Raw genomic sequence first — 13,561 nt, forward strand, 5'->3', positions numbered from 1 at the left:
AGACATTTTTTATTTACTTATAGTTTATGGTAATTTTTGTTTTTGTGAAAATATGCGCCTATTTAAGTTTAAGGTGTACTATAATGCTTGGGATAAAAATGAAGAGTGGTTGAAGATATTTTTCAAAAAATTATAAATGTTAGGAGGGTTAAAATGTGTGGGCTGAAGATGAATAATAACACCCAATTAGTGGCCCATCAAAGGTATTGTCTAATAGTGAATGTTCATATGCCTCTTGATCTTGTTTTCCCACTTCTAAATACACTATTAGAAGTTAGGATATAATAGCGTTTTACATTAATGAAAGCTAAAATCTGATTAAAAAAAATCGATAAATTGGAGGATTGGATGTGCATTTACGTTTTCTAATTGGCCACAGAATTTGGGAAAAGACCAACATATTTGGACATGGACCAGGGTTCGGTCTCCAGTTCTATTCACACAGTCACACCCCCTTAAAAAAATTCCCACACCCCATTATAAATATTTTTAATAGAAAATTAATACAATTTTGCAGTTTTATTTTGTCGGTTGCAAGGAAAAGGCCACATAACAAAAACTCACTTAGATGTGTCTCCCCAACGGTAAGAAGCTGCTAAAAAATCACCAATACATGCTAGTTTCCGACCAATACTATAAGCTGAAGGTGTCAGAGCCTAAAAACGAAGTCAATTACAATTAATTATGAAATTAAAATAAGAGCAAAGCAGTATATTAGAGAGGTTCTTGCTTTAGTAGCAAATTATGTAGCTAATAAAATACACTAATTGCGTCCTTGACATGTCATCATCCTTGAATTTCATTTCCATTGAATTGCTTCATTTGATACGGTTTTGCATTGCCAATCTCCATTGATCCCTCCTCTATTTGGGCCTGCTTTTTTGTAATGCCTTTCTTGTCACGGTATATGAAATACAAAATTAGTTGCATTACCCCCAAAACAGAACCAAGACCATTAGGTACCTGAAAAATAAAAACATCCCTCACAATGTGTTTGTTCTTGAAATTTCAATTATTAAACAACTGTTTCGTGATCCAGAAACAAAATTCTTACAATGTGATTTATAGTAAAAGTGAATTAAATAATAAATTTGAAGTTAAAAAATCAATTTTGGAGTAAAAATTCCAAATTCTACCTTAAAGTAAAAATCAATTTAGAGACAAAATTAAGACACGTTTGTTGGAGAATCTAAAAAAAAGTGATTTTATTATTCTATAATTTAGAGATTAAAAAAAATAAGAATTTGTTTTGTGCTTTTATGTCATGATAAAAAATCAATTGTAAAAATAATTTTTTTATATAAAATTAAAAATAATTTTTTTATATAAGATGAAAAAAAAACATTTTTTTTATTTATAATGGTTTTTAAATTATTTTAAGATTTTAATTTAAAAAAAATTGTAACAAAAAAATGAAACTTTCTAAAGTGATTATTATTTTTTTAAAATATTATTTTACTAAGAAAAAAAAAAGTTATGACAAATTTACTCTATTTTCTATTCCAAAATAATCAAATATGTCAAAATCAATTATATCCCAGATCATTTGATGTCCTCCAAATGTAAAAGTAAATATACACTAACTTAAACTTGCAAAGTAACTTACAGCAATAAATAGGTCACGGCCTAACACACCGAAGATAAACCAGGAAGTGCCACAAAGAAACACAAACAAAGATAAGAAGAATGGCATGAACTCCACACTTTTGGTTTTTATCACTAGTCTCTGCACATAATTTAAAATCCACAATTAATATTTAACATTAAATACACACCGGCAATGAATTTCGAATTATTACAAAATAAATTGCATGGTTTGGCTTGATAGTGTTATTTTACCAAGAATAAAATAAATTACTATATAAAAAAGTTTGTTTAAAATTGGCAACAAAGTCACAATGGTATGGTAATGAAAAAGGGGTTGGCTTACCATAATTGAGAGTGGTGAACCATACATGATGACGGAAAATATGGCAGCGGCGAAACCGCAGAAAAGCTTCCTAGAAATGCCATGTAGGGCAAAGAGCGACACGAACACAACAGTAGAGAACATAGAGAGTACCACGGTGAAGAGACCTACAATTTTGATCCTTTCCTTCTTAGGTGAAAATATGATAAATACCAAAACATATATGATCTCAATCCCTGCTCCGGTGCCATTAACTGTTGATACTAGTATGTTGTTGGGAGACACAAAAGGTAGGCCATACCTGTGGATGTTCGAAATCATAAGGGACTAAAAACACACACACAAACGGCCTCTACTTCAACTAGTGAGCTAAATCATCTGAAATATTCTATTTAAAATTTAACGCACTAAAAAAATGTGTAAGGTTAGAATATAATAGTTTTTTTATGTGAAAACTAGCCAATTGAAAGCAAAATTTCAATTGCTATTTGATTTTTCTTTGTATGATCTAATACTTATGTTCTTATACGAGATATCATGTTCAAAAAGTCGTGTAAAATAAACACAGCCCGCTTTTTTATTTTTTAATAGGAATTAAACCACATCATGTTAGTCTCTTCTACTTGAACTTAGATAGAGACAAATCCATTAATCAATTGATTGGGGTAGAAAAAAATTAGTAATAGATATTACATAGAATTTAGCGGTAATTGTTGAATATTATATGTATACAAAATATAATATAATATTAATTCAAATTTAATTGATATATTTAGATAATATAAAATAATTTTATATTGCATCGTCGATGCATACAAATTAAACTTTATTAATAATAACGATATATAATATGTTGTGAAATACTGACATAAAAGATATCCTAAATAGATGTTAATAACAATTTTAAAATATAAAATTATTGATCATAAAATACATTTTCAATCCAATATGTAAGTACTATATAGATGATATTGAAATATAATATTAAGACTTACTTTTCCTCTCTTTATTTTAACAATTAAAGTTTCTCTTTTTCAAAATTCAAAAATATAGTTTTCTTTTCAATATTTTTTTCATTATTATCTATGGATTCAATTTTTCTGACGTGTCATCTTAAATAAAGACATGAAAATATATTTTATGACTCAAATATAGGTTGTGGAGAAAAATTCAAAAAATTATGAAACAAATACTAAATTTTTTAATTTTGAAATAGAAGAACTATAATTGTAATTAAATTAAAATAGATGATAAACATTTTAAAATTAATATTAATGTATGTTGATTAAGATCATAATATATATATATATATATATATATAATATTAAATATATTATATCTTGCCTCCCCTTGTAAAATTAGTTTTAACTTTCGAATTTTAGTTATATATTAGTTATAAGGAAAAGTTAACTATTTTTAGTTATGATAATATTTTTAATATACTTTTACTTTAATAAAAAATATTTAATATTGATAGATGAATATTTGAGATTTAAAATGGATAATTTAATAAATTTAAATTATGTTTTATATAAAATTTGAAAAAGTTAATTAGACTTAATTAATTTTTGTAAAAAATAATTATTTTTAATTGTAATAGTGACCGAATAGAGAATTATAATTTATATCAATGTCACCCCTATTAACATTAGTTTTAGTCGTACTACAAACTGACTCCAAAAGGCAAAACAAAATTATTTGCTTGACAAGGCATTCTTGCCTCTAACGTTTAACCAACAAACATGCTCTGTCAACTCACATGACTTGCTTCCTAAAGTGTTATCTGTCCATAGGAAATTAACTACACCAAGATGAAGCAAAAAGAGAGACAGTTGAACGAAATACAGCATTAATCACCACACAAAAATGGAAAGGAAGTAACAAGTCATGTGACTTAATTTGACACATAGTTTAGAGGGAAGTGGCAATAATGTAAAAAAGAAAATACAAGTAAAACTAAAAGCTCACCAAGCAGAAAGAAGACAATTGAGCAGTGTCATAACATATGGAATGCCTGAGAATTTCTCGGTGGATCTGTTCACTATAATCCTCTTGAATGTAATCCTACAATACTCAATTCGTCACAATTTTCACTTAAACCGTCACTACTCCACACATTCAAAAATTAAATATTGATTTTATGCACTTAAGATGTGTTAATACATTTAAAAGTGGTAATTACATCATTCATGTGAAGAATCAATTTTACATCATTGAGTTAGGAAAGTTTTTATTGTAAAATCGACTCTTAACATGGAAGTTTTATTTTTCTAAATTTAATGCCATTACGACAGTTAGACCATACAATAGTGGCAGATGATTGAATTTTGATTTATGAGAATTGGAAAATTTAACATGATTGAAGCAAGTCCCTCCATGGGAAAAGAAGAGACACAACTAGAAAATGTAAAAAAATAAAAAAATAAGTAAATAAAAAGAAAGAGAGAAAGCATAGAGAAAGAAGCAGCTATTTAAAAGACAGTTGCATACACTGGTGCCAAGAAGAGAAACATAGCAGAAGCATTCCCTGTAACAAAAAAGAAAAACAGAAGAAATATTTATAAGTCCATAAGGAAGCCAAAAATTTCTAGAGGAGAAGGTCTAAAATAAATCAATCAATAATTAACCCACCAAATATGCCAAACAAAAGATGAGCAATATCCATTTCTTTGAATATGTTGTTTCCCTTCCTTTCTTCTGTTTAATCTGCAGAAGTATAATTAAGGAATAGAGATAATCAGAGTGGTGAAATAATAGTAGTTTAGTTTCTTCAGAAATGGAAATAGGCTATGATAATAGGAGAGTAGTAGTTAGTGGGTTTATATAGGAAAAGGAATTAACAAATGTAAAGCATAACAAATAATACTACTGTATACTATGATCTTATCTGTGGGAATTGAATTGATGCCAAGAACTGTTTCTCACTTTCTCTTATACATATACATACATACAGTCTGTGCCAAATGGATTCAGATTCTATATACTATCATTGTCGATTGTCTCTACTGACATAACTCACGGGATATTGTACAGCAAAAAATGTGCCTCAACACGTCTGTAGTTTCTAACCGTTGCAGTGACATTTCAATTAACTCATCAAGTGTCTTTTTTCAATTTAAAAAAAATTAGGCTAAAAGTCCAATGTGAATTAAAAATAAATAAAAAAACATAATGCAGATTGGTGTACATTAATATTTGGAAACATTTACATTTACTGGGATAGAAGAGTTTGATTGTCCTCCAAAAATATCAATTGGCCTTGAACAAAAAAAATAAAAATCAATTGGGCAATATTTTCTAGGTTTCTCCGAGACCATCATAGAATTTCACGAATCCTTAGACGGATAACTCCGCGGATTCTATGTCATTGTAAATTTGTGGGATTTCTGTGGGTATGTAATGTAAAACTGGATAAAGCCGAAATATGTATTTATTTATTCATTTTTAAGAACCTGGCGATTGGCATGGCGAGCCAATGTAAACATACATTGCAGAAGTAATGCCATTGTAAGAATATTGCCCAATATTTGGTTTAGATGATCCATCCGATTGAGTTATGAAAACACTATACTTTATGTATTAGAGTTGACAATTAAAATGTTTAGGGTAGTCACTTCTTTTTTTTTTCAATCTATATTCTCTATTTTTTTTAGACCTTTCGACCAAAACTTCTATCACATTGCAAAATAAATTTTTATTTGATACGAAATTTTAATTCGCACTTGTTAAATAAATTTGATGTAAATTCAAATGATGAAAGTATCTACACATATATAGACTAAATGACAATATAAGATTTTTATCCAGCTTCAATAATCACTCTCACGTCAAAAAGTTAGTTTAAATGATTTGAGTATCTAAACACACATATCTATGAAATTTACTCTTATGATTATATTTTATATTATTAAGATTTATTCTTGGTTAAGTTATTATTCATTTATGATATTCTATTTAAACTCTAACTTATTTTTTTTCTTTATTTTCTTTGTAATTCTATATATAGTTAAAAATCTTTATCCTAATTCAGATACCAGTTAAATGGATTTTGACCCAATATAAAAAATTTACTCAAAAAATAGGGTGCTTATATAAATATATTAAAGAATCCAAACACTTTGAAAATATAGAACTCTATTACAACTTGAATTATACAAACGCATAAACACATAAGCCATCGTTAATACGTAACACAAGATTGCCATAAAATTGATGATGGACGTATCAACACCCCAAATAAGTTCTGTTTTTATTTTTACTTTACTTTAGATGAAATCTTATATCTGCACGCAATATCTTTGTCATTTATGTTGATGGTGCATGCATCGTTTATATCGGGTCTTCGACTGGGAGTTAGAAAGCTACTTACTTTGTAAGGTTAGAGTCAAATCAAGACACTGCATTGGTAAGAAAGGTTGTGACTAATGCTTATACCTTATAATTACTACAACTTAAATATAAGATTATCTTCTTATTTTATCTTATATTTAATTCATATGTACATATAGTTAATATAAAGATATTTTATATTTTCAATTACTTAGAAACTTTAGATAATACTATTTGGCTATAATTTTTTTACTATAATTTTTTATCTTAAAAATCATATAAATAATAATTTGTGTTTAATTGATTATAAATTTTTCAGTTGTCCAATTGTAGTATACTTAAAACTTATTTTTGAACAGTTTTGACCCTCAAATTTAAGCTCTTTTCGATTTCTTAACCCCTCTCCTCATATGTGGTTGGATTTAGTTGAAATCCATAATAATTAACATACACATTTCACATCTAATTATTTCTTCTGCTTGACCCCTTTCCTTTCCATTTCCCCAACTAAGAAGAAAAACAACACCAAATTTGAAACCATATCCACCATCATTGAACTTGACGAAGAACTAACTGTATATTTATTCACTGAAACCACACTTTTTCAATCAATGATGAAGAGGCATATATATTCCCCGGAGGACATGCAAAAGAATCAACAAAATCCTTTAATCACCACTAAAGATCCTTTACGAAAGCGTCGAAAAACAAAACAGAACGTGCAACCAGAAAAGCAAAAGAAACAGCACCGACGCCGGCTTCGGAGAGTGGTGTCAGAGTTAGATCAAGTAGCGGCGGTGACGGAGATTCAAAGGTACCAAGCCACACACGTGTTTTATTGTTGGATCACGGATCTGGACGGCGTAACGACCCCGCGGACGTTTGTTAACGCCTCTAAAACGAATCTCTTTTTGGGCTGTTGGGTTGGCTCCCAGAAATTCGACAGGTCTGTCTCTTAGAGCCACTCAAAAAATATATAGAGATAAAATTGCACATTCAAAAATTAGAAGGACTGAAAATACATTTTATTTTTTTTAACAATAGACCAAACATTAAGTTATAAATTAATTCTCTTTCATAAAATAAAATCAATTATTTAAAATTTTTAATACTGCTACCGAATGACTAAATTATGTAATTTAGTCAACATGATACTTGTAATTAATGCACAAGTTTGATCTTGAGAAAGACATGAATCGAGGGATATTAGGTGAAGAGTAACTTTCAGTCTAGTGCTAATCTTTCTATCTTAAGTGTCTATAATTCCAAACTTTTTGTACTCTTATAAGTGTGCTGGTGAAGTATGAAAGAAAAATATGTATCGATCTTAAGTCCAAAATGATGCGCATCAACGTGTGACTAGGATATACTATTATTAATAAAAAAGTCAATCAAATTTTAATTATTATTATAAATAAAAGTTAATTATTTTTGGTTCATTTAATACAAGTATTTTAAATATATTTTAAATTTAATAAAGATCATTTAATATCATTAATTGAATATTTGACATTCAATTTAATAAATTTAAATTATATTTTATATAAAATATATAAAATTAATTGCATTTAATTAATTTTTTTAATAACCATTAAAATAGTTTTTGTTGTTGTTTATAATAGTAACCGTAGAGAGTGTATGTTGTGTTAAATAACTCAAAATAAAATTGGAACAAATTTCAAATATGTACAATAATTTATTTTTACTAAATTCTAATAACATCTTAGTGCTCCAAATAGTTTCAAATATGTATAATAATTTATTTTACTAAATTCTAATAACATCTTAGTATTTCAAATAGTTTTGCAATTTGTTTACAAAGATCGTAATTTCATTAAGCAATTAAATCAATGAGTTGTAATAGAAGAAACAATATAAAGAGTGAAATCTTCAATTAAAATAGTGTGGGTTGATGATTAGGGAAAATTTAGTTAAAAGATGAGTAGAAACATTTGCATTTTTTTTTACATGCACAACTATATAATTAAAAAGATGAGTACTAATATTACAATAATCAACAACAAGTGAATTAACATAAGAGCTGTCAACAAAATAGTTATTCATGTCTTGAAACACATTAAAAAAAATTCTTCGACCACAATATTGTAAAAACTTATTTCAAGTACATATGGAATGTTAGGCTCACATGTGCCTTAGCCACATTTGAGTCGGGTAGAATTAATATCTTTTTCAAGTAGCAGTAGTGAAAACAACCCTTAATATTTAATATACATGTTTGTTTGCGTTTTTATTAAGCTCCGCTTGTGGAATTTGGGGTAAAAAACATAGGAAGTGTGTTTTTTTATGAGTAGAAATAGAATTTGATACTCTAATACAAAATTTACAACACTTATATACCTACACACTTTGCGTAACAAACACACTGATAATAAAGGAAGTAGATTCTAGATGAACTTTGATTGATTGTATCACAATTGGATTATTCGACAAAGATTATTAAATGGTTCAGATTTTAAGATCGACAATTATTTTTAAATTTAAAATTCAAACTTAAAATATGAACAGTTTAATATTGATTAAATAATGTGTGTAACTATATTACTGTAAGAGACATGATATGACTAAAGGAGATGCAAGCAAGATCTCAATTTTATATTTTTATTTTAATTAATACTATTAATTTTTATAGTATTTATAATATAAAGTTCATTCTCTAATTTTAGTATTAGTTAATTCAACAAAAGAATTATTCAATCATATGAATGCATTTAATATCTATTATTTGTACCATGTTTAACGTTGTATTCTTAAAAAAATGGTTTAATATTATAAAAATAATTTGACTCAAAATTTCCAATTTTGTATTTATTAATTTTTAGAAGGTTCAATTTTAAATGTTACAACATTTAAATCTATCGGATCGCCTAATAAGATATGGCTTAATATATCTTATCCCACTATATTCTAAAATGTGAACCAAAAATTGTGGTAAAAAGAACAAGACGGATGATTTACCTTAAATCTTCCGTGGATTATTATTTAAAAATTAAGCCAGAAAGTTACATCATACTTTTAAGGAACATATTGACCTCCTCTTGAAATAATTATCATATTTGTAAAAATATTTTTTTATTTTAAAAAATTATTATTTTTAATATAATTTTAATTATTTTATTTTAACTGTACTATTTAATTAATATTATTTATATTACTTTCATATTATTAATATATGTTAAATTGTCAACTGCCGCCTTATTATTTTAAAAGGAGGGGAACATTAAACCCAATCCTGACCCACACCCACGAAGCATATAACCACCAAAATTATGTAGCCACGTTTCTATAAGAGACAATCGTGGATTAAGCATATTTGATTAACGGGAGGTGAAGATTTTGAGATTTCCTTTCTTTTTCTTAACATATTCATGTTTCCACCCAGACTAAGTGATGACTGATTGAACTTCTAGCTCTACACGTTTCATTCTTACGTGTTGTATGTTGTATCCTTGGATTTTTTAACATGTGACTTCAGTGCTTCACCATCTTGGTTTTTATAAGAAAAAATTAAAATGACATTTTTAGTTATATAAATTATGTCTTAACTTTTAGTCTCACATTTTTTTAATCTTATAAAATAATAATAAATTGACTCTATCATAGTATACTATCAAACTTTTTACATACACTCTATTGGCATGTTTGGTTGGAGAAAATGATAGTAGAAATAAAATTTTAGGAAGGAAAACTCAAATTTAAAAAATAATTACGGTCTTCACAAAAAATGAAAGAAAGTTTTTAGTGGAACCATGTTAAAAATGTTTCGATCTAAAAGTTGGAGATAGTGTTTGTGCAAAAAATGCAAACAAACAAAAATCAATAAAAACAAGTACCCTTACTTTTATAAATGGATATTTATATAATTTTTTAAAGATATTATTTATTTCATCTCAATTTTGATTTACTTTCACTAAACAAATAAAAAATCATCATACTTTCCACTCACTTTTATTTTCTTAATATTATTTTCTCCTTCTTTTGTCTTTTCTTCCACTTTTTCTTTTTATACAAATAAATACTATGTATTATGATACATAATAATTTTGCAATGTAGGTTTCGATTTTCATTATTTTATTTTATTGATATTTTGATATTTAAAAATTCATATTTAATTTATTATTTATTATTAAATTATATTCTTTATAGATTTTTTTTAATACTTTAACTATATTTACAAAAAAATTATTCAAAAATTTGAGAAAAACACATGAATTGACTTAACAATAAAATTTAAAATTGTTAACAAATTAAAATTACTAAAAAAAAAAATATTTGTATCGACTAATAGAATAAAGAATAAAGTAGAATTTATAGTTACCGGAAAACACATTTAACCTTAATTTTTAATTATTCAGTGTAAAATTCTCACTAACTTCTTTGTAAAATTTTCACTAACAAACTTCTTTGTAATTTTCACTAACAAACTTCTTTGTAAGTCAATCTATATTCATGAGGTATAAAGACACTCAATTGCAAAAAGTTTTTCTGCTCTATTAAGATAATGGATCGCGTCAAAAGAAAAAAGACAAATAATTTTAGTTTAAATATGTTTTTGGTTCTTACAAATATATTTTGTTTTGATTTTAGTCTTTGTAATTCTTTTGTTTGATTTAAACCCTTGCAAATTCTAATAAGTTTTAAAAAAGTCTTTTATAAATCTTTTTTAGTAAAAAAGTGATGACATGACTAATTTTAGGTGAAGTGACATATGGTGATTGTGTAATTATTGTTAATTAGATAATATTTAAAATTAAAATTCATTTTATTAACTCATTAATTATTTAATTAAAAACTTAAAACTAATCAATTAATTAATTAACCAATTAAATAATAAAAACTCAATAATCTTCATCTTCAACCCCAACTTTTTTAATAAAAACTCAACAATCTTCATTTTCAACCATAATTTCTTCATCTTTAAATCACAAATTCTCATATCCTGATTCAAACCCTAAAAGTTTCAATCTCTAATTTGTCTTACTCCACCTATAATTCTAACTAAATATGCACTATCTCTATTTTGGAAGGAGCCGAGGTTCGCATCTAGATCTATGTGGGATATAAAAACTTACAATAGAAGCACTAAATCCATCTTGTGTAACATTTTTCAGTCTTCAATTAATCCTGCAAACACAGATGTCAAACTGTTGATAAATCCAAATTATACAAACCCTTACATAAAAACAGTAAAATTAAAAATTAAAATGAAAGAAATTTATGAGGAAAATTGCAATCACTATGATGAAAAAGGGAAAAGGATAAGAGAGACTAATACCATAATAGGATGCCATAACAAAAGCATGCCATAACAAAAGCACAAGAAGACGAACATGTCCATAACAGGTGTAGTGTAAGAAAAATAATAGATTATAATTTTTAGGATTGAAGATGAAGATTGTTGAGTTTTTATTAAAAAATTTGCGGCTGAAAACGAAGATTATTGAATTTTTATTATTTAATTAGTTTATTAATAAATTAATTAGTTTTAAGTTTTTAATTAAATGATTAAATGTGTTAATAAAGTAAATTTTAATTTAAATATTAAATATTGTCTAGTCAACAACAATTACACAATCACTTCATTCAAATTTAATAATATCACTATTTTTTACATTCATAAAGAATTTTTTTTTAAACTTATTAGAATTTGCAAGGATATAAATAAAAAATATATAAAGAATTTTTTTAAAACTTATTAGAATTTGCAAAGATATAAATACAAAATTAAAATTAAAAGAAACTATATTTATAAGAACTAAAAATATATTTAAACTAATAATTTTTTTAATATTACTCACGTGCAAGAGAACAATAAGTTATTAACAAAAACTAAATTCTTACAATAGACCATAACTTCCTTACAAAGTATTCTTAATCAATACAGCTTAGATGGTTATGCATTTCACCATCATACAATGAACTTGAGATATATAAAAGCAACTTGTAGAAAAAAACAACTCAATCTAGTTGTGTATCATATTCTTAGTTTCTAATCACTTCATTTTTGCTTTTGTCCTTTTCACCTTTTGAATATATGATGGCCGTTGAAGCAAGGTTAGGTACCTATTTTTCGAGCAGTTTGAGTAACACCTATACGATGAACACCTTGTCTTAGGGTCTCCAATTAGTTTATTACTATGAGATAATAACTATCAGCTATCCTACTACGTTTCTCAGAATAAAAGAACAATGAAGGTGAATTAATAAATCAAATAATTTTGCTACCCAGACTCCATTATTGTTAGTTACACTCCCATTAGACCAGCTCAATGATAAAACCACCAAAGCTATAAAAAATACATGTTTACTTAAATGAAAAATCTCAAAACAAATTTGTACTTTATAAAATGTCTCATATTTTAACATTTTCAAATCTAAAAATAATAAAATCTTATCTAGAGTTAATATTGATTGTCCTAATAAATGTTAAATTAACTTATTTGAATATCTATTGCAAAGAAGATATGATATAAAATTGACTATATTAGTTAAATAAATGATTTTTTTATTTGTTTTAAATTGTCTAAAAAATAATTTTTCTTAAAAATTTAGTAATTTGACAAAAAAAATATTATTATAGACTCTAAAATACCTCTTATTCAAAATCATTTTCGATCTTTCTAGATGTTGGACGGACCCTACCTTCTATCAATTTTTCTTAAATTTTGAATGTCTAAAATGTTCATTAATGTATTCCCCATTTTAAAATTATATTTTGTCCTTTTATCTGTTCATCACATCATATCTCACACTCATCTGTCACACTTCATAACTCATAGCAAGTATATCCATCAGACTGTAGAGGTTGAATCATCTGCTCTTGTTAGACATCCTATTTGTGTCAATTGTTATTGTGTTTGCTCATCCTGTTGTGCATGTTGTTGCCGCTTTAATTGTGCTTGTCACTCTCGAGGTGTATCATGCTGCTCTTAAAGACATTGATCCCATGTAGAAGTGGTCAATCAATTTTATATAAAATGTCCAACCAACTAAATGTAAGTTATTTCAATTCACGCAATCTATACAAACCGAGTTTGCGTAAGTTTGTATCAATTTAGATCATGTAAGTAATTTTCATTCACATGTTCAATTCACATAGATCTATGCAAATTGAGTTTGTGTAGCTCTCTAACCCTCTTTGAAGAACTCTGTAAAGAATTTCAGTTTGAAAAACTCAAACTCAATCTAACTAAATCCTACTCAAACAACAAACCTTATGATGATTACTATAATCCTGTACGAAATTTATTGCTTAAATTTGATAATTAAAACCTAGACAAGTTTATGAAACTAAGAAAACGAGA

The 13,561-nt window shown here is 26.5% G+C and overlaps 1 protein-coding gene across 3 annotated transcripts; it reads right to left on the minus strand.

The window, feature by feature from the left end:
- Window positions 1–571: 571 nt before the first annotated feature.
- Window positions 572–4,850, minus strand: LOC101515250 (bidirectional sugar transporter SWEET1-like). 3 transcript variants are annotated; one of them, XM_073368470.1, is made up of 7 exons: window positions 4,786–4,850; window positions 4,541–4,615; window positions 4,400–4,436; window positions 3,878–3,973; window positions 1,931–2,210; window positions 1,607–1,726; window positions 572–963 (listed from the first exon to the last, which is right to left on the minus strand). In XM_073368470.1, the coding sequence occupies exons 2-7, from the start codon at window positions 4,572–4,574 to the stop codon at window positions 787–789; spliced, it is 744 nt and encodes a 247-aa protein (XP_073224571.1). In that variant the 5' UTR covers window positions 4,575–4,615; window positions 4,786–4,850; the 3' UTR covers window positions 572–786. The 3 variants fall into 3 exon arrangements, with proteins under 3 accessions (XP_073224571.1, XP_073224572.1, XP_004502575.1); XM_073368471.1 differs by having other exon boundaries at window positions 4,541–4,613; window positions 4,795–4,835; XM_004502518.4 differs by lacking the exon at window positions 4,786–4,850 and having other exon boundaries at window positions 4,541–4,753.
- Between the last annotated feature and the right edge of the window lie 8,711 nt (window positions 4,851–13,561).

This window comes from Cicer arietinum, chromosome 5, assembly GCF_000331145.2.
Source record: "Cicer arietinum cultivar CDC Frontier isolate Library 1 chromosome 5, Cicar.CDCFrontier_v2.0, whole genome shotgun sequence".
In the NCBI taxonomy this organism is placed as follows: Eukaryota; Viridiplantae; Streptophyta; class Magnoliopsida; order Fabales; family Fabaceae; genus Cicer; species Cicer arietinum.

Coding starts and splice junctions, on each gene's coding strand:
- LOC101515250 (XM_073368470.1), bottom strand. CDS start 4,574: ATGGATATTGCTCATCTTTTGTTTGGCATATTTG. Junction 3,974..4,399: donor TTTCTCTTCTTGGCACCAGT/GTATGCAACTGT, acceptor TGAGTATTGTAG/GATTACATTCAAGAGGATTA. Junction 2,211..3,877: donor AATTGTCTTCTTTCTGCTTG/GTGAGCTTTTAG, acceptor GAACATCCACAG/GTATGGCCTACCTTTTGTGT.